A 27,837-nucleotide genomic window follows, 5' to 3' on the forward strand; every position below is an offset into this window, starting at 1 on the left:
CTGCCAAAGGCCTGGAGATTCCCACACCCTGCTTCTCCTAGTCCCACGGTCCACACTGTAGCCTCTCCACCACCGGCCCCCTCCCCAAACACCCCCCACCCTGATGCTCCCTTCATGTTCCACCCCTGACATACCCACCAGTGAGAGGCTGCCTGGGAGAAGGGAGTGTGTGGAAGGTTGTCTGTGTGTGTGTGTATGAGTGCCTTGCAAATGTGCTTGTGTGTGAGTGTGTGTGAATGTGTGTTAGGCGTATATGTGTGAGTGTGTACATGTATAAGCATGTGTGAGTGTGAGTGCATGATGCGTATATATGTGTTGGATAAGTGTGCAAGGTGTAGGGCTCTGTGTGTGTGACCGTGTATATGTGAGCGTGAGTGAGTGTGCCTGAGGGGGTTTTGTGTGGGCATGTGTGAATACACGTGTAGGTGGGGGAATGTATGTGAGTGTGCATTGAATAAGCATGTCATATGTGTATGCCAGCACGTGTGTGACTGAACGCATGTATATGCGAGCACGTGAGGGCATGTGTGATTGAGTGTGCACAAGCATGTGTGTGAGTTGAAGGCTGTGTGAGCATGTATACGTGAGTATGCAAGCAAGTGCACACGTGTGTATGAGTGTGCGTGCATCAGTGGGGGCTGTGGATGTGTGTGGCTGAGTGAACATAGCTCACAGATCCCCCTCCTCTGGCTCTCGCCCCTCCTCCCACCCCCCACCCCTGCCATCCCAGCCCCGCCTCTAGTCTCCCTCCCTCCAGCTCCCAGCCAGGGCCAGCCCCTCCCCAGCTCCAGTCTCCTGTCTCACCCTTGCCGCTCCCCATCCTTCCCACCAGTTTTGGAAAAGTCTCGCCACTGTTTTGTTTCCCTTGCTCCCATCACCAAGCGCTTTCTGGCCAGATTCCCACCTGACCCCTGAGCCAGCGGCACCCTACTTCCTCCCCTGTCCTGGATCCTCTGTCTGACCCCTGTGACTGGACCCCCATCCCAGCCCCTGCCTTCCCGGGGTGTGGGGGACAACTGTGCCTTCTGTCCCTCCTCCGAGGGCCGACATCTCTATGTGAGTGGGTGTGTGTCTCCACAGGAAGGGGAAAAGAGAGGAACAGGAGAAGGGAGGCCAGGCTCTGATGGTATCATTAGTAGACACTAATGCTCCTCATCAAGGCATATTAATAAACATCATGTGCCACACGCTCTGCACAGCCGGGCGAGTGTCAGCCCAGCGGGACAGGCCCCACATTCACAGCTGAGTAATCTCCGAGCCCACGGTGCACCATTAGCCTCATGAGGCTGACCCTGCCAGGAGGCTTCCTGAGTCGATCACAGCAAAAGAGAGCCAGTGGGATGGGTTCTGAGCAAGCGGCAGCTGGGGGCAGTGTCCCCTCCCCGCTCAGCCTGGGCAGCAGCGACCTTGGTCCTCTTCTTCCGTGCTGAACCCCGGGGACAGGGGGCCCGTCGTGACCCTTACACTCAGATGGCACCACAGGATCTCATACTATCCCATTTCCTAATTTCTTCTTCACAAGCCTGTGAGGAAATCAGGGCAGGTATCATTATCGTCGCCACTTTACAGATATGGAGACTAAGATGCTGGGAAATTAAGTGTCTTGCTCAAAGTCATGCAGCTAATAGGTAATGACATTGGATCAGTGCCCAGGTTGCCCTTCGGAACAGCTGTGTTAACAGCTCAGTCACTGATCCATGCTTTAACCCCATGGCACCAAATCCCTGGTTCTTGCAGCGCCAGACAACAGACCACGAAGCTCGGCTCTCTCAGCAGGATTGAGGACTTCCATTCTCCCAATGGTGGGGGGTGGTCTCCTTAGCAGCAAATGGGCTACAAGGCAGGGACTGGAGTGAGCTAACTTGCACCAGGATGCTGGCAAAATGCCTGCCTCATTGTAGGTGCCCCGCAGGAGGTGGTTCCCCTGTCTTTATGTACTGACCGTGACATCTATATTAAATTATTGGACCTAGAGGAGGTTGGAGCAGGCGGAAGGCTGAATGGCCCATTCTTTGTATTTATTTTTGAACATTGCAGTCTTGTGTTGTTACACGGTGCAAAATTGTTTATTCACTGTGAATATACCACCATGGTGTTTAAAATCACAGAAGGTATTCTCCATGTGTGTGTATGTGTGCGTGTGTGTGTTGAAGAACATGAGAACTAGTGTTTTAATAAGATCACTATCCAAGATATAATAGTTAAAATGAAAGGAGTTGGGGAGTTAAAAATATAAGATCTGAGAGATCAGGGAAATGTTCTTATGAAAAATACCCAATTCCCTACATTAGTTCAAATAAATGAAGCATTCTGGCAACCTGTTGTTGGTACCGAAAGCTTCTGTGTTTGTTCCGTGTGTCTGGGAATGGCAGTCTTTAGCCTAAGCTGACACTGACGCATAATAATTATATCTCGCTATCAACTCACGATATTTGCTCTCGCTCTCAATCTATCTTAATATTTCTTGACTGTTTCTAAGTGGGACTGGTTTAATGAGACCCTACATTGAGTTCTTTACTTGTTTTTTCCTTCCCACTCTCCTCCTAACCCTACCTTGATGCTACATCCAGAGAATGGGTGACCTGTAGCAGGTTAGGGTCAAAGAGGGGGGCAGTCCACCATCTCCTGAGGTCCAAAACAGTCTCTGAGCTTCAGAGACTCAGAGCGACTAGCGAAATTTTCCCCAAGGAGATGGGCATCCAGCCAATGCCGACCCCAGAAGGGATAACAGGCTCGAAGCTGACACTTGTGTAACAAGAAGCTTTGGGACCCAAATGCAAAGAAGGGAGCCCTGATGTTCTCAGGGCCATTATCTCTATGCAGAGTGATCCCAGGGATTCTTTCTCTCTCTAGTTTTTTTTTTTTTTTCCTGAGTGTTAAATTTTTTTTTGTAAGGAACCTATTATACTTTCAGGACCTAAAACTGAAAAAGTAACAGTCTGCAATGGGGATGGGCTGGAGTTCGTGGGTCCCATACTCACCTGCTCTGAGTGAGGCCATGGTCACAGGGTGCAGCTCCAGCTAGATCTGACCTGCCATGTGGGCCATGTCCCAAAGCCTAGTCCCACCCAGATTCTTTCTTGGCCAGAGAGGCAGCTGACCAGCCCACTTCAATGAGGCTCCTGGGACACAGTTGCTGAGTATGCGGAAAATAGCAAAAGTCTTGCCTGGGGTCTGTGGACCCAAAGTTTGTGTTGCTGATGGCTTCGATTCTCAGATATCAGAAGCATTGCCAGCCACTGAAGCTTACATTTCAAGCCTTAACTTGAGCTTCTTCCAGACCCACCTGTTCTTTTCATGCCTTGTTTACATATTTATACATTGCTCATGCAACTTCCTCAACTTAAAATGCCCCTTTCTTCCCCTATCCAGTCCACTAGAAAATTGGAAAACTCCTACACACCCTTCAAAGCCCAGGTGGAGTACTGCCTCCTTTCAATAGCTTTCCCTGATCACTAACCCAAGCAGTTGCAATTTCCTTCTTCTATCCTCTTCCAGGATTTCCTATAGACTGCAATTATTTAGATGTATAATACAGTTATTTCTTTGACAGTATGTCTGCCCCACTAGATCATGTATTCCTCAATACCATAAAATGTGTCTTAATTCCTATTTCACAGGCCTTCTCATTCATTGAATCTACCCATCTCCCCAGCCAGCGTCCCTTGGGGCCAAATCTATGCTCAATACTGTCACATACACACAGGTGCAAGACAGAGTGGCTTCTTTGGAAACCATGTGCACCTCCACGTGACCTGGAACAAAAGACTTGGACAACCTGTACTTGTTAGAGACAAGCAACCTTGACCCTGGCCTTGGGAAATCTTGCCTCTTAACCCAGAGACGTGGAGAGAGATGAAGTCCCTCCCATCCGGGTAACTGCTTACTCCAAGAAGCACACCAGCCACACCCTACCTCGCCCCAACCCATTTTGGCATCTGGAGATACAGGAAAGTAACTGACTCCAGATTTGAAGCCAAACTAGAAATCAAAACGCAAGGGTCCTGTTGCCAGTTGGTGTGATATACCAGAATTTGCTGGCCGTCTGTGGGCATTTTCTAATGATGAAATTTGTCATACAACCGCCCTATCCTTAAAGATGCCAGAAAGGAGTCTATCAGGTTCCTGATGCTGACATTTCTTGAGGGAAACTGGTACAAAGAAAAATTGGCCACCCTACACCCTCGAGTCTGTAAGCACTTAGCTCCCTGGAGGGCTCAGGTCTGTGCTTCCTTCTTACCACTTCCCACGGATTCTATTCCACCCGCCTCAATGGCCAGCCCGCCTTTTCCCAGCCCTAGGGCAAAAAAGCAGGCCACAGGATTAATGGATCGCAGGCTTCTCCTTGGAGCAGGCATAGTCTCCCTGGCTGGGTCCTCTCCAGGAGGGTGTTAGGAGGCCTGGCAGCCACAGCCCTGGGGGACCTTGGATACCAGGAACTGTCAGTGCCTACCACTCACTTAACCGCTTGTGGACTGCAGAATCCATAGATTGCTGGGTAGCACTTTCCAATCTTGTGCCTTTTCTTAGATCGCTTGCCATTTGGCAACTTGCAGGCAGCTGTGCAGACAGCAAGGAGCATCTTGTTCAGTGCCAGTGTCAGAGCCTGGAACTCTGTCCTATTTTCCCTTCTTTTCCATTCCCCCATCTGCACCCCAAGTGCTCTGTTTTGCTCGTTTCTCCCTCTGCTCTCCCTTATCTGCGTGACACCCTTCTATACCTCACCTTTCAAGTTCAGGACCCTCTCGATGGGCACTCCACCCTCCGACCCAGAGATCACAGAGTAAAACTTCCTACTCTGATGGAGGTTTGAAGCCAGGCAGGAGAAGTGCATCTTCCCGCCCTGATGGGAAGAGGTGGATGAAGAGATTAAATCATCATCTCAGAAATGTGCCGCGGACCCTCTGCTCAGGGGTTCAGCAAGCCCAAGTACCTGGGACCTCCATGGATGCCCAGTTGGGTGGGCGGTTGCCTGGAGGTCATTGAAGGGAAGTGAGGAAGTGGGACCAGCTTCCCTCCTGAGAGCAGCGCTGAACCAGACTCCTGCCCTGCCCTCCAGACCTCACTACCCAAATCTGGCCACCATGCCTCACAGGGCCCTTACCTAAGGGGCTCGCGTGGCTGGGGGAGGGGGTGTCTCTGGACCCTCCATTCTCAGGGAACGTGGCTCTCTGATTGTACCCAAGGGGACAAGAAACAAAGGACTGAGGTGACTTTCATCTAGATGGCTCACCTGCTTGTGGCTTTCCAAGGGTTTAATATTTCAGGGTCCTATCCCTGCGTTGGGAAAATCCACTGTAGGAGGAAATGGCAACCCACTTCAGTATTCTTACCTGGGAAATCCCACGCACAGAGGAGCCTGGCGGGCTACAGTCCACGGGGACGCAAGAGTCAGACATGACTAACGTGACTTAGCACCTACACAGTATGTCAGGGACCAATTCTGTCAGGGAACTCTGGGGCCTGGCCTGAGAAGGCAGAAGGATCCAGCTCCAGACAGTAGCAGTGTGGTCTCATCAGAAGAGGCTAGGATCAAGGGACTTCCCTGGTGGTCCAGTGGTTAAGACTCTGCCTTTCAATGCAAGGGATGAAGGTTTGATTCCTGGTCAGGGAACTGAGATCCCACATGCCACTGGGCAACTAAGCCTGCATGCCACAGCTACTGAGATGGCACTCCACAACCAGAGAGAAGCCCACGTACCACAACTAAGACAACACCGCGAAAAATAAGTAAATAAAAATTTTTTTAAAAGTCAGCCACCTCTGAAAGACAAAGCCTTCATTCATCTCCAAATGTCTATTGGACCCTTAAAGCTGTCTTAGCTTGGGGTCCCCCAGAAGCAGAGCCTGAGACAAGTATTTCAGCACAAATAGTTTATTTTGCTGGGGACACAAGAGAGCACTAGTTAGGCAGTGGCTTAAAGCTCAACATTCAGAAAACGAAGATCATGGCATCTGGTCCCATCACTTCATGGGAAATAGATGGGGAAACAGTGGAAACAGTGTCAGACTTTATTTTTGGGGGCTCCAAAATCACTGCAGATGGTGACTGCAGCCATGAAATTAAAAGACGCTTACTCCTTGGAAGAAAAGTTATGACCAACCTAGATAGTATATTCAAAAGCAGAGACATTACTTTGCTGACTAAGGTCCGTCTAGTTAAGGCTATGGTTTTTCCTGTGGTCATGTATGGATGTGAGATTTGGACTGTGAAGAAGGCTGAGCGCCGAAGAATTGATGCTTTTGAACTGTGGTGTTGGAGAAGACTCTTGAGAGTCCCTTGGACTGCAAGGAGATCCAACCAGTCCATTCTGAAGGAGATCAACCCTGGGATTTCTTTGGAAGGAATGATGCTAAAGCTGAAGCTCCAGTATTTTGGACATCTCATGTGAAGAGCTGACTCATTGGAAAAGACTCTGATGCTGGGAGGGATTGGGGACAGGAGGAGAAGGGGACTTCCGAGGATGAGATGGCTGGATGGCATCACGGACTCGATGGATGTAAATCTGAGTGGACTCCGGGAGTTGGTAATGGACTGGGAGGCCTGGTCGCAAAGAGTCGGACATGACTGAGCGACTGAACTGAACTGAACTGAAGACAGGAAAAGGAAGATTCGTGAGCATGCAAGTTCCACTGTAGATTCCTGGAGCACTTATACACCAATTCCCATCAGTCATTGGTTAAGAGCTATTGCCAGGGAACTTTAACACCCCAGCACATCTGCCCTGATGCATGGGGGTTGGGGGTGAAGCAAGCTCTGGAGGCTGGTGCTGGCCCTGGGACCAGGAGAAACAGGTTGAAGGCGGAGCCAGAGAGCCAGGGCATGGGCCAGGGCACTGAGAACATCTAATACCCCTCCTATGTGCCAAGTATCTTGAGAGCTACAAAGATGGAAAGGATACAGCCCCTGCCCTTGAGAAGCTGAAGCTTCTCTGGGTTTCTCTCCAGTCAAATGGGGAGACCAATCTCTGCCCTTCCCATACAAGAGCTGCTGTCAGATCCATTGATTGGACAGTACCCTGGAGAATAAATACTAAAAGCTCGTTACAAATGTAAGATGGGATGGGGGGCAGCTGTCAGCTTCCAGCACTGTGTGGGTTTTTTAAATAATTTTGTTTATTTATTTAGGCTGTGCTGGGTCTTTGTTGCCGCTCAGGCTTTTCTCTAGTTGTGGCGACCAGGGGCTACTCTGCAGCTGCGGTACTCGGGCTTCTCACTGCAGAGGCTTCCCCTGTTGCAGAGTACAGGCTTACTCTAGAGCACACGGGCTCAGTAATTGGGGCTCCCCGGCTCCAGAGCACAGGCTCAGCAGTTGTGGTGCTCAGGCTTAGTTGCTCCATGGCATGTGGGGTCTTCCTGGATCAGGGATCGAACCCGTGTCTCCTGCATTCGCAAGGTGGATTCTTTACCTCTGAGCCACCAGGAAAGCCCAGCACTGTGTTCTTTACTTGCCCTGAGACAAGCCCCAGTCAGAACAACCCTTGCTGAGACAGCCTGCATCACCCTGGTCCGTGAAATGAGGTTGCTGCAACTCCCTGTCGAGCCTCAGCTCTTCTTAAACATCTCACATGTCAGTTTCAAACTAGCTCAACAAGACACGATGGGTGCTGAGGTGGGAGAGAGCTGGAAGGAAAGTCTCATGTTGTATAAACCAGGAAATTCCTCCATAGGGTCCACAGAGTTGAGCTTCTTCTCTGTGACTAGAATAGTATGTGTTGGTTTGTATGCCAGCCAGCTCTGTACACACCCTTCATGCACACACATGCACATTTACACACACATGGATGTACGTATGCACACATCAAGCACCAGAATCTAAGAAAGAGGGGAGAGTGTCATATCCCGAGCATTCAAGGGTCCAACTCAGCAATTTCCCACCTCCTGCTCCCCTCCCCCTGCTAAGAGGATGCTGAGTGTTGGGTTCCGCATTTCCAGAGGATGCTGATGAGGAAAGAAGCTGCTGTCCCAAAGCCACCGGTTCCCTGTGACTTAGAAGGGCCCAGGACATCCTCCTAAGCTCACTGACCAAACACCTCTGGTGCTCCCATACTGAAATCTGAGAAAACCCATCCCGGACTTCTCAGTGTTCTTGAGGATTAGCAATCCAACTATTTTCATGCTGTGTGTAATTTCTGTCATTATTTCCTTTTTAAGAATCCACATCCAGACAGGTTCCTTTTGAAAATGCCCGCCTGTCTTAGCTATAGTTAAGGAAAGGAAGTTTTGTCTGTGCCAGTCTTAAAGAGGAGCAGCATGCCTGGGGGCCGAGAGGGGGGTAGTGGGGAGTGAAAGGAACCCCCTCCCCTCCCGAGGCTCTCCTGCCAAAGCTCTGCTCTGCTCAGACTCGACAGGGCTGGGGTCTGGCCCTCAAGTGCTGAGCTTGTTGCCACTCTCAGGGTACTTCTCTCAGCCCCATCTCCCCTGGATAATACAGTTCCCTCTTCTCTTCAAAATTGCCCCGAATCTCCTCCGTCTCCAGAGCCTTCCAGCTGTCTAAAGTGACTTTCCAGCTTTCTAAGGTGACGTGCAACACTGCAAGCCATGATGATGCTGTAGGAGAGTTCACAGTTACACATGGGATGGGGGTAGTGTTGACGGGGTGCGTAATCATTGCTACAGGAGCCCCAGTCCTCCAGGTAATGTTGTTCAACCACTCAGTCAAGTCCGATTCTTTGCAGCCCCACGGACTGCAGCACGCCAGGCCTCCCTGTCCTCCACTAGCTGGCTGATATCTGTATACATTAATAATGATCTTCCTGGGACTCCCCTGGTGGTCCAGTGGTTAAGACTCCATGCTTCCAATGAAAGGGGTGCATGTTCAATCCCTGGTCAGGGAACAAGGATCCTGCATGCCACAGGGTACTGCCAAAAAAAATAAACACATAATGGTGGGTGGCTCAGATGGTGAAAAATTGCCTACATTGCAGGAGACCTGGGTTCAATCTCTATGTTGGGAAGATCCCCTGGAGAAGGAAATGGCTACCAACTCCACCTTCCTTGCCTGGAGAATCCCATAGTCAGAGGAGTCTGGTGGGCTAGAGTCCACAGGGTCGCAAAGAGTCAGACACGACTGAGCAACTAAGCCTTTCACTTTTCCCAAAAAACACCTCCTAGAGAAGGAATGGGATTGTCACAGTGTCTTAGAAGAGGTACTGTGGGTCCAAGTTCAAAGGGTCTGAGGCCCCCTCCTCCTAGAACATTCTGGCATTCGCTCACTCACTCCTGTGGTGCTGGACATATTGTCTGATCTCTTTTGGGGACTCAACCTGCTCACCCTTGGATCTGGTTTGCTAAGGCCCCCACCAGGTGTTAGTTCTGTGGTAGAAACGTTAAGCCCCTAAGGACAGAGCAGTGAGGGAAGGTTGATGGCCAAAGGGGAGCTTAGTCAATTCCCAACCCAACTTGAGTAAATACCAGCTGAGCTGACCACACTCAGGGGCCCTTCTGCTGCTTGGTCCTTTCTCAGAACTTCCCATGGTGCTTTTCCTGCCAACAAGGATCAGCATCTGTCCAAGGAGGGTCCAGAGAGACCCTCTAGGCTCTTCAGGCCATCAGTGCCATCTGCTCACGGCCCCTGGCAGCTGCCTCCGCCGATCTCAGGGGCAGTGGGCAGGGGAAGGCAGGCAGGAAGGGCCGCCAGTGTTACTAAGGGTTTGCATGTGTCCTTGCCAAGCTGGCCCCTGCCGAGGAGAAAAAGACTCCCCAGAGTGAAAGGGAGGGGATGGAGAGCCTCCCCACCCTCATGGAGGCTGCGATCAGACTTTCCACACTGCTCTGACCCTACAGGCCCAGGGCCTACCGCGCCCTCGCCCCCTCCCTGTGCTTGCACCAGGAGAGAGGCCTGTTTATCACTCTGGGTGGGACCCAAGCCTGTGGGGAATTGAAACAGCCGGCCTAGGTTGCTATTGTTTTGTTTAAACAAATCACTGGCTGGGCTGACTTGGGAAGGAATGAGGGGGAGGCTGGGAGGAAGGGGAGGCCAGGCTGGGCTGGGCTTCCCTGGCCTCAGCACCCACCTCTCAGTCCTGCTAGAGAGGCCAGGGAGCTATTCGGAGAGAGCGACTGGAAGACCTCAGGTCCTCCCCACCTCTCCTGGGAGAGAGAAGGGTATCCAGGGGAGGGGCCTCCGTTTCCCCCACACACCCTGCCACCCCAGCACCTCAGCTGCTGGCCACACCGGGGTCTCAAGCCAGCCCTGGATAAGGCCTGGCCTGATACTGGGGGAGAGGGGGTAAGCAGAGCTTGGGTCCATCGGGGCTGAATTAGAAGGCTACCTGGGTGCTACTGAGCAAACAAGATGGGGTGAGGGTGAGGGCAAGGACGTCAAAAGACACACAGGAAACAGTGGAAGTGGGGCTCAAAGATGGGCTCCATCCTTCTGCAGTCTCCTGCCCCTTCTTCCTACCACAGGTGACCTAGCTGGACATGGAGAAGCAGGGGGAGGGGAGGGAGAGGGATATTCTGGCACAAACTTGGACAAACTGCAGCCTAAAGGGGAGAACAGGAGGGGGATGGAGGGTCTGAGGCAACGGGGCTTGCATTCCCTAAAAAGGAAACCACACTGGGGTTTGGGTCACTCAGACTCTGAGAAGCTCTGCAGAGACCTGAGGAGAAAGATCGCATGCTCCCCTGGCCCCACCCCACCCCCACCTCCTCTCATGGGTACGGAGCAGGGGCCGCACCAGCAGGGCTGGGTGGAAAGGTGGCTAGGGCACAGTTAGGTGTTGGCAGAAGCAGCGAAGAGCCACACTAATCACCATCATTAAGGCTATAAAACCCCACACCTAGGGGCCGCAGGACTCCCTGGCATGGCCCGGGGCCCCGAGCCATGGCACGGACCCAGGGGCCCAGCTCCAGTGCCTTTCATCTGAGCATCTCCCGGCCCTGCACAAACAGTAATTAGCACCCGCCCCCAGGATCACCTCATTATCTCACAGACACTGAGTGGAGGGGAGGGGGAAGGCAAAGCGAGCAAGGGAAGGGGAAAACTGAGGCTGTCCCAGCCACCCAGCATGGTGGACTGAGTCCCCTTGAGCCTCAGAATCAGGCGGTCCAGCCTCCTCCAGCCCTCCCTTGCCCTGCTGGCTGCTCAGGTAGCCGTTGGCAGAGTATTCTGAAGGTCCCAAAGAGAGCCCAAGAGGATGGGCAAGCAGTGAGCATGGTCAGCCCAGGCACTCAATTTAACCAGACCCACAGACTGAGAGGTGCATTCTGGGCTCAGCCTGGGGGTGCGGAGGGTGAGGGGGGGATGTCTCTTCCAGAAGGGTTCTCTCAGGCTCTGCATAGATCAGGGGGTCCGTGCCTCGCCAGCAGGTCATCCCCAGCAATGTCTGTATCTGTCCTCCCTCCCAGACCCCCTGAGGCACCATTCTAAACCCCACAGCCTGTCCTAGCAGCATCCCCCAGGACAGTCAGACCGCTTCCTCCTTTCCCATCCTGCTCTCTCAGAGAGAAAGACTGAACTCAGCAGAGCCCACTGGGACTGAGTGGATGGTGTGGCCTTCCGCTGCCCTGGGAGTAACTCTTGCCCGTGCCTGTCTCTTATTTTCAGGGCACCGACATGAAGATAGGGAAGATTCAGGGCCAGGAGTTATCACGTGAGTGACACCCTCCAGGGCCCCTCCCCCCAGCCAGGGCAATGACAACATCATAGCAATACAGCTTCACGGTGTGGGAAGCACTGATCCCCGAGCTCACTTGGATGTTCTGATTTAATCTTCACAACTGTCCTTTAAGGTCACTGCCATCAACATCTCCTTTATAAAGAGGAGGAAACTGAGGCATAGACCCACCTGCCCCATGTCACACAACCAGTAAGAAATAGAGCCCACATCAACCTACAGGGCTCTTCTGAGACAGAACCCGGAACCAGAACTGCCCCCCAGATGGGCTTGGTCCCCTCCCTGCTCTCTCCCAGCCCTACTATGTAGCTGCATGGACCTCCCTTTTCTCCAATCCCCTCTTCTTCCCACCCCCATCCTCACCACTAGCTCCCCGCCTCCCTTCCCTCTTGGATCCACCAGCAAGAGCAGGCCCACCACTCAGCTTGAAGCAACTGCTCCAGGGGTGAGCTGACCCCTGGCAAAGTGTTGAGCAAGAAAAAAAACAACCGAGTTTCATGGTTTGGTGAAGCAACACAGACTTGGGCACCAGACAGGCCCGGATTCAAAGCCCAGCTCCACCACTGACTGTCAGCCTGACTTCATCGCTCAAAGCCCCAGTTTTCTCATCTAGATAATGGCCATAATACCTGCCTTCCCGAGTCGTGAAGAGGATTCCAGCGATGTGACAACCCACTCCAGTATTCCTGCCTGGAGAATCCCATGGACAGAGGAACCTGGCGGGCTACAGTCCACGGGGTCAAAGAGCTGGACACAGCTGAGCAACTAACACTCGTGACTAGTGACATGGGAAAGCACCTAGCCGGGGCCCGGCCCCAAAATGCAGCTCAACAAATGTGTCCCATTCCCTTCCTCCTCATGACTCTCAGCTCTACTTTTAGAGGGAGAGTTTCTTCAGGAACACCCTAGTGAGACGGGCTTCCATCTCCATCTCCCCCTAGGACAAATTCCCAGCTGCACGGAACCACTGAGATCCATCACTGGTCAGCAGCATTTGTAAAAAAAAAAAAAAAAAAGGCGTCAATGTACCCACATGCACACACTGGCAGAGACCCTCCAAAATAGCCTGGGCACACATGCCCACCAGTTCCTGCAAAACCCACACCCACCCAGTATAGACCTTGGTTCACACAGCTCACATGACTTGTGGCAGACCTTGGGTTCACACACACACACACACACACACACACACACACACACACACGCACATCTGCTCTGCAATGTAAAAACCTAGGGAGGAATGAATAGTCAGGAATTCCCCTGGCTGCGAGCACGCCAGTGGCAGGAAGTGCACCGTGAGGAACACTTCCACCTCTCCGAGAAGCAAGTGATTCTTGTCTAACTGACGATCAGGAGAGGGAGGTGGCCATCATGTGCCAATGCTCCATCCCACTAGCAGCATCCTTGCAAACACTCCATCCCCACCCACCCCTCGGAAGATGCTTGGTTCCTTGGAAAGAAAGATGAAGGGAGCAGAGGGGTGGGAAAGAGACACCACACTCTTGGAAGGAGGCCCAGCTGGAACAGTCTGCAGAAGTCCGACCCGCAAAACCCCGGGGCCCTGCATAAACTTAGGGGAAGGATGAGAGATGTCCCCACACCACATCTCCCCCTCAACAAAGAGTGCCTCCCGCACAAAGACCAAAAGGAGGGGAGATGGGCACTCTCCTCCGGAAGAGACTGAGTCAGCTCCCGGTGCCCCAAGCACCCAGATCCTACAGCTTCCATGATCAAACCTTTGAACCGAGTCCCACCCACCCCCGTAACCACTTCCAGATCCTCCGGATCCAGCCAAGAAATTGGCTTCTTTGGGGATTGAGTTCATAAGGAAATGCTGAGAAAATAAATAAAAATCCCCTGCCAAACACACTCACAGAGGAAGATGGGGTTTCTCTTGAGGCAGGAAATCCATCAAGATAGACCAAAGCAGAAAGGGGACAACACCAAGACCCACTGGTCCGGAAAGGCCCAAGAGTCCGGCCAGCACCCAAGACTTTCAACCTGCCCGCACGTCCTCCTCCCCCCACCACCCCAAATAATGCGCTTCTTAAATGAAGCGACTGAAGATGAGATTCTGCCCAAGATAAAGCCTGATGGTCTGCAGTATGTGGACCCCCACACACAGCTGGGACCTCAGGAAGGTCAGCAAGGACCATGAAAAGGACCAAGACTGACTCTTTGCCCCCTGCCCAGAGCAGCCAGGAGCCCCTGTGTACTGGGGCACATGGAGCCCACCCTCTCTCCTTTTTCTTCCCATAGCCTACCAGCCTCCCTCCCCACCAGCACACAGTGGCTTACATCGCTACCAGTTCTTTGTCTATCTTCAGGAAGGAAGGACCATCTCTCTCCCTCCCAAAGAAAACAAAACTCGAGGTAAGACCTTCCCATTCTTCAAAACTGGAGTGAATTCTGGGGTGGAAGTGACTGGTTCGAGTATTTGTGGGCAAGTTGGGACTTTAAGTCTACCCATGAGCCTTAGAGTGTTAGTTGCTCAGTCATGTCTGACTCTTTGCAACTCCATGAACTATAGCCTGCCATTCTCCTCTGTCTATGGGATTCTCCAGGCAAGAATACTGGAGTTCGTTGCCATTCCCTTCTCCGGGGGATCTCCCCGACCCAGGGATCAAACCCTGGTCTCCTGACTTGCAGGCAGATTCTTTACCATCTGAGCCACCAGGGAAGTCCATGAGCCTTGGAGGCCAGAGTCAAAGGATGTGGTGTCTCTTGAGAATAAACCAGGATGAATGTCCTAAAAGAGATGTTGACATCAGACATGGTCTCCCCCTAGAAGCCAGTTCCATCATCCCTGATGGAGGCTTTAATTGGGTAGGTGGGTCTATAAGGCAGGGTCCCAAAGTGGGTAACCAGAGTCAGAGAAAGAAGCATCTCCCCCCGTAGCTTCAAATGGCATGTGCGGGCAGCTACCCCACAGCACTTCTGCATATAATTGTACCCGGTAATTGAGTCTGATCTGGGCAAGAGGGCCCTGGAATGCCATCCTGCCGGTCTGTCTTCATCAGTCCTTAATTGCTCTGTGCCATCTCAGTGGTGGGGCAGAGACATCCCTGGCCATGCCCCCTCTTTGGCTTCTCTGAGCAGCCCTCCCAGCACTCTCCAGAGGACCCAGAACCCGCAGCTCCCCAGTGGTTAGCCCAGCCTGCGTGGCCTTGGTCCTCCTACCACCAGAGCTTGGTCCCTGAAGGAGCAGGGGACATCTGGCTACTGAGATGCGATGTCACAGGTGACTCACCTGACCCTGTGAGGGCCACGCCCCCTCAAGGTGGGAAATAATGTGATCCCTGTGTGCTGTGTGTCTCACACCCCGTTTTAGGGAAGGGAAGAGAATGTGGAATGCACGAACGCCAACTTGGGAGGACAAAGGGCACATCCCCCAGGCTGACAGAAGAGTGAGTGGGTGGATGGGTGTCATCAGCCATTTCCTCTCACCCAGTGATCCTAACCAACCTCCACCCACTGGGAAGAGAAGGTATTGTCACAAGCCTCCTGCCTCAGGCCCCAGAGGAGAGGAGGGGAGTGTGGAGCCCTTGAGATGTGCCAAGCAGGGTCCACCAATCACAGGCGGCTCCAGGCCGCCCTGGAAGTGGAGCTGGTACAACCTTTCCACCGGTGAACCTTTCCCAGGTGCTCCCAGCGCCTCGCCAATCTGTAAATCTGTTCAAACAGCTTTGCCAGAGACACGGTTTCAAGTTTGGATACAAAGAGAGAAGGGAAAGAAAAATGTTTCTTGCCCAGGCCAAGATCGGTTTCTCCAGTTCCCTGTTTCATCACGAAGCCCCTTCCACCAGTCCTGCACTGGGATTTTCCAGGGGGGCTGGAAACCAGCATCTCAGCCTACAATGTTTATGCGACACGGGAGTCGAATAAAGGAAAACAGTGCCTTCGAGGTCCACATTAAACATCAGGGCCTCAGTGCCCGTGCCCTGGACAGGCTAATGCTCAGACAGTCTCCTGAGGGGGCCTCCAGCAGACCAAGTGCTCTTCCAGGGTGAGAGAGGGATGCAGCTGGGAGGAGCATTAGGCAATGCCCAGAGGAGCTGCGAAAGGGGCGAAGGAGGAGGACAGGTGCGCGCACCAAAGACCTTTGCCACCCCTTGCATAGCTTGTCCTCCAGAGCCATCGGTGCCTTTCCTAAGACAGAAGCAGCAGGCAATGAAACTGCAAGCCCATTGGGCCTGAACCTCATTATTTGTCCCCTTTGGATCTTTGCCAAAGCCACGGTTTTTTGTGTACTCCCACTGAAACCCCCCTTCCATCTCTGTGAAACTTTGGAACCAGACTTGCCACCGGGCAGAATCCCTTTGGCTTCCAGATGCTGTTTTGTTTGCTGCCAGCAATGGAGACGGTAAAATTATTCTGGCAGATGAAAGTTTCCAGGTTCCAGTCCCACCATGTGATGTCTTCCATGTGCCCCGTGCTAAGGGCTTTGAAGGGAAAATGATCCAGGGCACAGGGAAAGTTCCCTGCCCTCAAGGGGCTTACAATCTCCTTTGGAAACACTCAAATAACAATGCAGAGCAGCCTATAATTAAGCACTTTATTGTGTGTTTCTGGCTGGAAGGACAACCGGAGCTCCAGTGGACTTAGGGACAGTCCTGTCCCTTTCCAGGTTCCCTTTCCCTCCAGGATGACACACCTTCTTCAGCTGGGAAGAGTGAAAAGTATTTCACTGCAGGGTGAGGAAACATTGATTTTCAGTCTCTACCTAGTGATTTGACTTCTCAGCAAATCAGCTAATGTCTCTGGGCCGTGATTTCCTCATCTAGAAAACAAAGGGTTGGATCTTCAGATTCACAGTGTCCTGAGGCCGCTTGGAGGAGGCCGAGAGTAGGCTGGGCCTGGAGAAGGAAGAGATTTGAATCCTTGAGTGAAGGGGAAAAGGGTGCTCTGGACTGGGGAAACCGCAGAGGCAAAGCTCATTTTTAAAAGTGAGAAGGGCTTCCCTGGTGGTCCAGTGGTTGGGAATCTGCCTGCCAGCACGGACACAGGTTTGATCCCTGGTCCGGGAATATCCCACATACTGTGGGACAACTAACCCAGGAGCCACAACTACTGAGGCCCGTGTTCCCTAGAGCAACAAGATGCTGGATCTTACTCTGCTCCAAGCAAGACGAGCCGCCACAACGAGAAGCCCACTCCCCACAACTAGAGAAAAGCCTGAGCGGCAGCGAAGACCCAGCACAGCCAAAAATAAACAAATAAATAATTTTTTTAATATAAAAAGTGAGGAGGCCCCCTGTGATGGTGATGAAAGGAGAAAGTGGGAGGTCATGGAGGGTCTCCAAAGCCCAGCACAGGCATGACTTTGGTGGGGGCTGTAGAGAACTACTGGAGATTGCCCAAGTGAAGAATAACACACAAAAGCCCCTCTTTAGAGAAGACCGCGCCAGAGTAGTGGGCAGCACAGACTAGAATGAGAGGACAGGAGGCCACTGGAGGCCTAGAGGTGTGTGGTGTGGATGAGCCCAGGGTTGACTGCAAAAGCAGAAGCCACTTGTGTGCATTTCCCAAGGCCAGGCAGTCTCTAACATTTGCACAGTGCCGGGGGGGCTGGTCTCTTGGCACTCAAGCTGGACGAGCCCTCAGGAGTCCAGGACAAGAGGCCTTGCCCATGAGCACGGGCCCTGGGGCTTACTTTGATCTAGTTTTCTTTCCACTGAGGGAGGTGGGGAGTCCCAGGGTACGTGTGCCATAGCCAACCCTGGTCAAGTGACCCCTGGATGAACAGACAGCCTCCAGAGGCTGGCGGGGAGAGGTCAGTATCCAAGAGCCCATGTAGAAGGGCATCCACAGGAGATGGTTAACATGACTCAGTCCTTTGGGGTTGCCTCTCACACTGGAACTTGGCTGTGAATGACAAGATTCAATGAGAAGGAAGCATGAGATTATTCTCCTTGAACCTATATGACTGTTTTGGGGGTCAGGATTGGTGGGGGAGGTGGCGTTGTTCAGGGTCAGGGGCCCAACCCTCTCCAGGATTCCTCTTTGTCCTGTGACTCCAGGATGATATACGAGGGGTCAGCAGATGGGAAATCTCAACATCCAAATGCCCACTGTCTGATCTTGGACAAGCCACCTCACCTCCCTGGGCCTCAGTATCTCCATTATCAAGACAAGGGGTTGGTCTAGCTGGTCTACCCCTGAATGACCCTCAACAGATTTGCTTCTGGCTCACAGAACTGGCCCACCTGCCAGTTTCACTGAACAAATCTGGGCACGAAGCCCCCCACCACCAGTCCTGTGGGCTTCTGGACAAAGGCCTTTTATCAGATCCAGGGCCACCAGGACCACTGCTGGAAGAGGATCTGGGCCCACCTCGCTTCTAGGCCCACCTGCCTTTCCACAGCTCCCTCCTCCCTGTGCCACTTTCCACATCATGATTCAGCAGTGCCTTCTGCGTCCACTCAGGTGACGCTTGGTGTCAGGTGTGTTTGGGGCCCCATTCTGGGTGCCGTGGGTACGGAAGTACATCCCTGCTACTGCAGATGTGTGGAATAATCCGGAGAATCTCTGCAGACACTAGGAGCTCACAGAGAGAGTGGAGGGAGACAGTCACATCACTTAATCATGTTGTTGTCGTTGTTGTTCATTCTCCAAGTCATGTCCAACATTTTCATGACCCCACAGACGTAGCCCACCAGGCTCCTCCATCCACAGGGTTCTCAAGGCAAGAATACTGGAGTGGGTTGCCATTTGACCACACCCTAAATGGAGGAGAATGCTGAGGCTGATAGAGCCTGAACTGGTGCCCCTGACAAGGGATGACCCAGTTTCACTGACATTTGTCCCAAAGGCCACACTTCACCTTTTCAGATTTGGAACTGGCGTTATCTTGGGTCTACAAGACACAGGACTTGCCCCCTTGGCCCCCCAGTTTAACTCCCCTCCCCCAGGTCTAATCTCCAACCCCCCCTCCCCATCCTCTTCACCCAAAGCCTAGAATCCGGTCTCTGGGCTCATACAGGCTTCATGATGGTGTCTCTGCACATGGTCCTCACAGCAGCCTTGGATTTGGCCCTAGACTTCCAAGTACTAGAGGAACCAACCGAGTGCTTTGAGGGGCCTTGTCTGCAGAGGGCCCACACTCGACACCTTGTTTCATACCCTTTTGGACCACATGCTGCCAGAACACCCATTAACCCTGCTTCTTCACGCATGTCCACGTGCCCACCAGCTCACCCAGCAATGGATTTGCCTCTGCCTGCCAATCTGGGCAGAACATTTTCCCCCTTCCCCCACAGCAGGACTGCCTTTAAGCCTTTAGGACACCAGTCCACGGCGCCTCTCTAAATTCCCCCAAGGGCCCGTCTTCTCTCAGTCAGTGAGAAGTCCACCCCTGTCAGTGCCTCCTCCGCCCTCTCCTGCTCCTATTGCATGCTCACACGCTCACAAAACACCTAGTTTATGTCCTCAGTCACCTGCTTTTCTCTCTTCTGTATTTTTTACATTTTCCTCTTGCCGGCTCCCACATCCACCACTCTTAAGAGCCCCTTGGACTGCAAAGATCAAACAAGTCAATAATAAAGGAAATCAACCTGAATATTCATTGGAAGGACTGTTGCTAAAGCTCCAGTACTTGGGCCACCTGATGCAAAGAGCTGACTCATTGAAAAAAAAAACCCTGATGCAAGGAAAGATTGAAGGCAAAAGGAGAAGGGGGCAACTGAGGATGAGATGATTGGATGGCATCACCAAGTCAATGGGCATGAATTTGAGCAAACTCCAGAAGATAGTGGAGAACAGGGAGGTCTGGTGTGCTGCAGTCCAAGGGGTCACAAAAAGTCAGACACGACCGAGCAACTGAACAGCAACAACTTCCACCCCAAGACTCTCTAGTCTCTTCCTTGAAGAAAGAGTTCAGGTCTGTCCTACATTCCCTTTTTGCCACCTGTCCCTGGGCGCAGCCCTCTGTGAACTTTGAATCAATGAGTGTGTTTGTGTAGGAGACACACCCATGGATAACCATTCACACACACACACACACACACACAGAGGGATCTGCACATTCTCACACCCCCACATTTACAAACACACCTCACGTTCAACTTCCTTTAACGCTAAGACAGCCGCTTCTGTGAGCACTGTGCCCACAAATGACCATTTCGGTGCCCACACCCACCCTGTCCCAGCCTCTCTATCAGCCTGCCCTGCCCCTCCCCCCCCACCCAACCATGTTGGGTGGGCAGCACAGTGACCACATGCCCCCTACCAACCCCAGGGCAGAGGAGGAAATCAGGGCCCAGAATGGTGAGTGGCTTGCTTGACTAAAAGTCTGCAGTTCATAGCAAGATCATCTTCTTCTGCTTTCTGGGCCAAGGATCCTGGCAACAGTTCACCCACATTCCATCTCCCCCGAACCAGACCACCAGAATTCTGGGCCCTGGTGTGGGGTCTGAGAGGGAGCAAGGCCATCCATTGCCCTGGGTGTCTTGGTGATGCCCCCACACACCCTACCTCTGGAGGAAGGCTGCGACCCAGCACCACGTGCAGACTTCAGCTCTAGGAGCTGTGGTCTGTGCCCTGCCACACCTTAGGCACCTTGCCCAGGGGTGCCACAAGCTGGCCTCACATGCCTCGGGTGATCCGGGGAATCCCCTCTGCCACAGCTGGCTCCTCAAGCCTCTCCAAGGCCACGGGCCCAGAATTGTGCCGTGGCACCACGGGGACTAACGGGCCACACCAGGCTGGGTCTGCCTGACCACGGAAGCCTGGGGGATCTGCAGGGAGACTTCTTGCAGAACAGGGTGGGAGCAGCAGAGGAGGGTCCCTGGGCTCCAGACCAGACAGCCAGAATCTTGCTCCCCAGCACCACAGGCGGCTGAATGGAGCCGCCTCTGGGCGAGCCACCCACCCACAGGGGTCAGAGAGGAGGGACAGGCAGAGACTTGCCACACCATGGGGTTTAAGTCTTGCTTGTAGCATCTGAAGGCCTGTGGAGCTCTGTGGGTGAGTGAGGTAAGGGCGCTGTGGGGAAATGTTTGAAAGCCCAGGGCCGAGGGCGCAGAGGCAGCATCCACAGTAGGCAGCATCCATGGTGAGGGCCCGAGGCTGGCAGGGGATCCACCAGGCCTGGTGGCAACGAGGGGAGACCTCGTGCAAGCCAAGCAGCAGCTAAGGGAGTGCTGCCTGGAGAGCAGCCCAAACACACAGACAGACACAAACACACACAACCCACTGCAAAACAGCCCCTCCCCGCCCCCCATGACCTCCCATGGTGGTTCACCTGGCCAGGTCCCAGGAGCCCGGGGGCCCAGCCCCTGAGTCACTGTGTGGGCTTGTGTCAGGCAGCCCTCTTCTGCCTCCAAAGGGCCCCACCCACCTGGCAGAGCGGGTAGGACTGGGGGCCTGGCAGCGGCCCAGGTGAGGCCATGCTGGGCAACTCTCAGACAGGCACCCTGGCTCAGAACCACCTGCCACCACCACAGGCCCCAGGCACCCTCTTCCAGAACACACCCCAGTCAAGCCCAGTGTCAGCCGTCCCAAACTACTGAACAGATCATCCGGAAACCGCAGATAATCCCCTACTTTCACCCAGAACTCCAGTCAGCCATCCATCACCATTACCAAGTACTATAATTGATAACTGGGGGCTCAGTGGACCGTTCGGAGTCTCCCCTCTTCTCAGTCCTTTACCCACACCTACTCCCCACCCCCAAATGCACGATGGAGGGAGGAGTCTGGTGATCCACTTACTGGGTAATTAGGAATCGCACTTCCACTTGCCAGCTCTCAGGGGTTCTCCTCTCTACCTTGGAAAAACCCCCTGACATCCCCACCCTCTCACTCCCGCCAAAGTCATAGTGGTCCCCTCTGCCCTGAGCCTCTCAAGTGAGCAGGATCAGCTACTCAGCAATTCTCCAGGAGTAATTGGATATGATGGAACGAGGGCTTTTCAGCTCCCTAGTGGAAGTCTCTGGATGTCATTTAACGGCACAAAAAAATAAAAGGCTCAGGCCTCCCACCCACCACCGCCAGGACATCATTAATCTCATCAGAAAGGCATCAGCGCTCCCCTCACGGCAGCCAGCCCCACGCAGAGCCAGACAAATTACAGACCTGAGCCGGGCACTCAGTGGGACGCTTATTAGGCTGGTGTTCAATTTTTGTCTTTCCTTCAGGGCCACTGTCCCCTGACAGGAAAGCACTTGTGTCCCTGAGCAGAGGGAGGGCAGCCAGAGGCTGGGGAATAGGGTGGCTGCCTCAGTTAGACGCAGCTCACCAGCCTGGGGTGACAGGGTGTCTCTGAGACAGGCATCACGAGGTCATGAGTCCCAGAAGAGGCTGAGGGGGGCCCATGCCAAGGTTTAGAGCCCTGTCCCTTTCCCCAGCCAATCTGAATGCGGCCGTCCCTCCCAGAGAGAGGGGAACACCTGAGGGTCCACTGAGGACCAAATGACAAGGCAGGAGGGAGCAAGGACACACAGGGAGCGCTGCTCCATGCTATTGGGAAGTCTAAAGAGTGAGTCTGGTGGAGAGACTCCGGGACACTGTGGGGGATGGGAACTCATCTCCTGGGGCTGCACACTGTGCAGCGGAGAGGCTATCCCACAAAGGCCTAGCTTGTTATTAGTCCAGTGGCTTTTTTGTTTGGTTGGTTTTGTTTCATTTTTTAAAGCAGTTTCTTCTCTTTCTTTTAAATTTTGGCTGTGCTGAGTCTTCCTGCGGCGTGTGGGCTTTCTCTACGCAAGGCACCTGGGCTCCGTAGTAGTGACACGGGCTTAGTTGCCCCTCTGCGCATGATCCTAGTTCCCCGACCAGTGATGGTACCTGAGTCCCCTCCGTTGGAAGGTGGATTCCTAACTGCTGGGCCAACGGGGAAGTCCCTAATACAGTGCTGATCATCCTGTTATAAAGTTGTCAAGGGCAGGAGTGGGGCCTGGATCAAGTAACCCTCCACCACTCCTGGCAGCCCCCAGAAGCAGCTGTCAGTGTTGGGGGGCCTGGATCCCAGGTCTGAGATTCCCTTCAGCTCAGAGCTTCTGAGTTCTGGCCCAGGTGCTATCTGCCCAGTCCTCCCAGATCCTGGGGGTGGTGTACTGGACTAGTGTAGCACCCCTTTCTCAGTCTCCTGCACAGGGCTCCGTCTCTCAGTCCTGTACAGCTCTGTGTGACCCCATGTATCACAGCCCACCAGGCTCCTCTGGCCATGGGATTTCCCAGGCAAGAAAACTGCAGTGGGTTGCCAGTTTCTTCTCCAGGGGTTCTTCCCAACCCAGGGATCAAACCCAGGTCTCCTGCATTGGCAGGCAAATGCTTTACCACTGAACCACCTGCCTCTTAAACCCTGACAGGCTGGATGGTGGCAGGGGTGGGGGAGGGTCCATTCCCTGTGGTGAACTACTCCCAGGCAGTGAGTGGTAAGCCAGCCCCACAGATCTGGAAAGCTGGGAGTGAAGAGATGGACTGTCAAGACCTGCCTCAGGGCCATTCCCAATTTGCCATCCCAAAGACTCAAATTCATAAGATGAGTCTCTGAAGCCTGGAGCTTGTCTCCCATTTGTTGAAGACAAGGGTCACTCACCCCCTCCCAGTGTTTGGTAGAGAGGCTCAGAACACCCCCTCCCCATGGCTTTAGATGAGATGACCTAACTCTCCCCGCTCCCTACCTCCCAGCCCAGGTCTGGAACATCTCTAAGGTCTATTATTGTTGAGTTGGTTAAGTCGATAAAGTTGTGTCCGACTCGATAAAGTTGTGTCCGACTCTTTCCGAACCCATGGATTATAGCCTGTCCAGGCTCCTCTGTCCATGGAATTCTCCAGACAAGAATACTGGAGTGGATTGCCATTCCCTTCTTTAAGGGATCTTCCCAACCCAGGGATCAAACCTGGGTCTCCTGCATCAGCAGGCAGATTCTTTACTACTGAGCCACCAGGGAAGCCCAACATTTAACCTATCTCATAGCTAACATCTCTCCCGTCAGCACCACCCAATAAGTGAGCAAACGGCCTCTGTGTGTAGTTGTGCTGGGTGAGAACAGCTCTCCCTAGGGTTGTGCAGGGACCACCCTGCACATCCTCTGCCACGGCCCCGTCCTGAGGAGACCAAGGACCCCTGTGTTCCAGCCATTGGCTCGGGAGCTGCCCTCCTCCTTTCTCCCTGCAGCCGGAGGCCTCGCGCCACAGAGACCTGAGAAGTGCACTGGCCAGTCCTGTTGGCTTCCCAGGCAGAGCTGGTCCAGGGTAGGTCCGGGCACAAGGGGCGTGGCCTGAGCAAGCCGGCTGCCGGCCCCTCCCTGCAGGGCAGCCCTCCAGAGCTACTGCCATGCAGGATGGGGCTTTCCTCTGGCGCAGCAACCACAGAAGCCACAGCCTCCCAGCTCCTCACACAGCCCAGAGGGCCTGACTCACCCCTCTTCCTTCTAGAACTTGCACAGGGTCAGTTCCTCTCGCCTTCTGTGGCAGGAAACGGAGGTGTAAGGAGTCACGGCCAAGCCAGGGGAGGAGGCCACTAAGGCTAGCAGCCCAGCACTGGGTGCCTCTGCCGAGGGATGCACCTGGTTTGAGAAGCTGCCCAAGAAACCCGAGAACCCCAGGGATGTCGGCAATGGAACCCGGAAGGCGCACCCCCGCCCCAAGCTCCATCGAGAGAGCAGATTGCTGGGAGAGCTGAGCAAGGTCTCCCTGAGTGCAGGGGGATTTCTTTCTGCCAACTTGCCCTGATCTTGTGATGAGTTTCAATTCCTTCCCTGCCACGGGTTTCCTTCCTGCTGTGCTCTGTGGGGAAGGTCCCCTTGTCTCTGTGCCAGCCACACACCAGTTCACCCGTGACCCTTTCCCTGGCGCATACATATACACACATGCAAGCTTGCATGCACACATACATGTACATACACACCCCTTCCCAGGGTCGTGATACTACAGTTCTTTTCCAGCCAGCCCAGCTCCCTCGGGGCAGAGGCCACAGACAGGCGAGCACCTGCTCTCTCCTCACTCCCTCCCTCCCATCCTAGTGTAAAGCAGCTCCCCACCCCACCCTCAAACCCCAGCAGTGGGTCTTCATCTCAGGCCACTGCCCCCCCAAAAAAAGAAGTCCTGAAACACCTGTTTTCTAGCCCTCAAAGGCCCCATTTGAATGTGCACAGAGCCAGATAAGACTTGGGGGAACCTGTGGTGGCCCTTCTCCTGAAGTGTGTGTGTTAGTTGCTCAGTCATGTCCGACTCTTTGCAAACCCATGGACTGTAGCATGCCAGGCTCCTCTGTCCATGGGATTCTCCAGGCAAGAATACTCGAGTGGGTTACCATTCCCTTCTCCAAGGGATCTTCCTGACACAGGGATTAAATCCAGGTCTCCTGCATCGGCATGCTAATTTTTCACCATCTAAGCCACTAGGGAAGCCCTCCTTTCCCCCATCCATTCCCCTAAAAGCTTTTTCACCAAATCTGGTCCTATGACCCCATTATCCCATCTGTGCATTGAGAATAAATACAGTCTTCTCCCCTTGTGGGGCTTCCCTGATAGCTCAGTTGGTAAAGACTCCACCTGAAATATAGGAGATCCCGGTTTGATTCCTGGGTCAGGAAGAACCGCTGGAGAAGTGATAGGCTACCCACTCCACTTTTCTTGGGCTTCCCTTGTAGCTCAGCTGGCAAAGAATCCACCTGCAATGTGGGAGGCCTGGGTTCGATCCCTGGGTTGGGAAGATCCCCTGGAGAAGGGAAAGGCTACCCACTCCAGTATTCTGGCCTAGAGAATTCCAGTATTCTGTGTTGCAAAGAGTCAGATATGACTGAGCGACTTTCATTTCACTTTTCTTTCCTTGTGAGGATTAAGTGAGTATACGTGGAGTTCCTAGAACTGTGCCTAGCACATAGGAAGCACTATATTGGTGTTCTTGCTATTATTTTTTACTTGGTTGCACCAGGTCTTAGTTTTGACATGTGGGATCTTAGTTTCCTGACCAGGGATGGAACCCAGGCCCCCAGCATTGACAGCGCCAAGTCTTAGCTACAGGACCATCGTGGAAGTCCCCATGTTATTGGTATTATTTACAAATCATTGTTTCATCTGGATTAAAATTGTCCTCTCCTTGAGAACATGTTTGAAATGCCAACAGCTGGTGGAGGGCAGGTGGCAGAGAGAGGGACTTGCTCTCTTCATTGCTGAAAATGGAGGTAGATGCAGTCGAGGGGCCACAGGTGGGTGAAGGGGCGGCTCAGGGAGGAATTCTAGGCTGCCAGCCCCCCACTTCAGCCTCCTGGTGTGTTAGATGTCTCCGTTGGTTCAGGCTGTATCAGCCACTGTCTAGCCCTGCTCCAGGTGGGGTCTACCTGCAGTAATTCCTCTAGCCAGGAAAGGCTGCTAGATTGGGGGCAGGAAGGGGGAGTGGGGAGAAGGGGAGCGGGGATAAATAAATATTGGGTCAGCCAGAAAAGTTCGTTCAAGTTTTCTGTATGAGCGTATGGAAAAACCAGAACGAACTTTTCAGGCCACCCAATAAATACATTAAATAGGTAAGTAAATGTGTGTTCAGTCATGTCCAACTCTCTGCAACTGTATGGACTATAGCCCACCAGGCTCCTCTGCCCTTATAGGATGCTCAACCCAATCTGAGTTTCAGATAAACAAGGAGTAATTTGTTAGTATAAGTCTGGGCCATGCAATATGTGGGACGCATTTGCACTAACAGAGGATTCGTTGTTCCTCCGAAATTCAGATAGAACTGGGCAACCTGTATTTTATCTGGCAACCATCCACCAAGGGTGCCTGAGGCCTGGGGTTTGGGAAACAAGAGCGTGGGAATATGCTGCTGACCACTTCCCTAAGCCCCTCCTCTGTACCCAGGGCCTTGCCCTCCTTGCCCTGCCGCTAGGCCTGTTCACACTTGCTCTAAAAGATTCACCTCCTTCCCCCCATGGCCTTGCGTTCTCTCCCCCTGGAGAAGGCCCCCTCTGACCTGGGCACCCATTGGACTTCCCCAGGGTCCAGGCTGGGACGTCTCGTCCACTGTCCACTCCCCTTCAGGATCTAGGTCCTCAGGGCAAGGAGAAGCAGCCCGGCCATGTGCCTGCCTTTCATCTGTGTCACCGCCGGGGAAGGAACCCTGTCGCACGAGGTCTCTTGGGACTGGGGAGGAGGTGGCTGGGCTGGCTTCTGAAGAAGAGACTGGAAGAAATGGCAGAGACACTTCTGCCAATCCTAGCCTTGGCAACGGGGGTGACCAGGAATGAAGAAAAGCAGCATTCAGACCACAGTCGCGAGGTCAGGGGAACTTGCAGGAAAAGATGGGTGGGAGGCAGAAGTGGGCAGCCCACCTGACCAGGCATTTCCTTTCTGCACATGAATGGGAAGGCAGAGTTGTGCCAAATAAAGGCCTGAAGAAGGAGACTAAAGGCAGTCCTTGACTCAGTCCAGACTCTTGGTCCCCACTGTCCTCTGGGAATTATCCTTTCCAGATGCTGCTAACGTCCAGGACTTCCCCTGCAGCCAGGAGCCAGAGGGCACCCCAGACACCTACTGCCTTCAGACCAAGGGCCAGGGTCACCACCTGCTACCCCTATTCCCCAGAGTCGGCCTCCCTCTCGAGCCCCTGCCAGTTCTCAAGTCCACAGTTCTGTCTCATCACCTCCCTGTGGTCTGTTTGTCCTTCCAGGCTCTTGGAAAATGGACAAATTTCTGAGCCACTTCCACCTGACTGAACCTGAAGCCAGCACCCAGTTCATGACCCAATATTACCTGGATGCGCTAAGTCCCCAGAACCCGGGAGTAGTAAGCAATGCGACCACGGACAAACCTGAACCGAAATAACTGCCTGCCAGACCTCAAGCTTCACACTGCCGGTGTGTCCACAGTGCGCACCACCCATGGTCTGGGTATGGACTCCCTCTCTCCGGGTATAGAACCCCCGTTCTCTTCCAAATTAAAAAAAATCATCTAGGGCTTAATGGTTGGATGTTTTGTTTCCAAACCTGTCCTCCCTCCAAAACCAAGAGGTGGGAATCCATCGATATCCAGCACTGGGGCTGGGGGCACTCCTGCAAAATGCAAGTGGTTGGTGGGGAGTGGGCTGGGATGGAGCGACAGGCAGGAGGTGGGAGTTTCTAGCCCTGAATGGTCATTGAGGCACCATGTGACCTTGAGCAAGTCACTTACCCTCCGTAAAATTCCACTTCCTCAGTTGCGAAATTGAAGGAGGAAGAAGGGACAAGAGGTGGTTGGTTTATCACCGCGGCCCTTCCCAGTTCTGAACACTCATTTAA

General features: G+C 53.3%; 1 protein-coding gene across 4 annotated transcripts in view; it reads left to right on the top strand.

The window, feature by feature from the left end:
* PEBP4 (phosphatidylethanolamine binding protein 4) overlaps window positions 1-27,522 on the top strand; it is a 221,424-nt gene extending 193,902 nt beyond the window's left edge. For 2 of the 4 annotated variants that reach the window (XM_012119222.5, XM_012119208.4), the window contains exons 5-7: window positions 11,552-11,597; window positions 13,881-13,994; window positions 27,231-27,522. In XM_012119222.5, coding sequence (XP_011974612.1) covers window positions 11,552-11,597; window positions 13,881-13,994; window positions 27,231-27,385 — 315 coding nt within the window. In that variant the 3' untranslated portion in view covers window positions 27,386-27,522. Of the gene's footprint in view, window positions 1-11,551; window positions 11,598-13,880; window positions 16,863-27,230 lie in introns of those variants that run through there. The other 2 variants (XM_060409181.1, XM_060409180.1) reach the window with 1 other exon arrangement.
* Window positions 27,523-27,837: the final 315 nt, after the last annotated feature.

Source organism: Ovis aries, chromosome 2 (assembly GCF_016772045.2).
Source record: "Ovis aries strain OAR_USU_Benz2616 breed Rambouillet chromosome 2, ARS-UI_Ramb_v3.0, whole genome shotgun sequence".
NCBI lineage: Eukaryota > Metazoa > Chordata > Mammalia > Artiodactyla > Bovidae > Ovis > Ovis aries.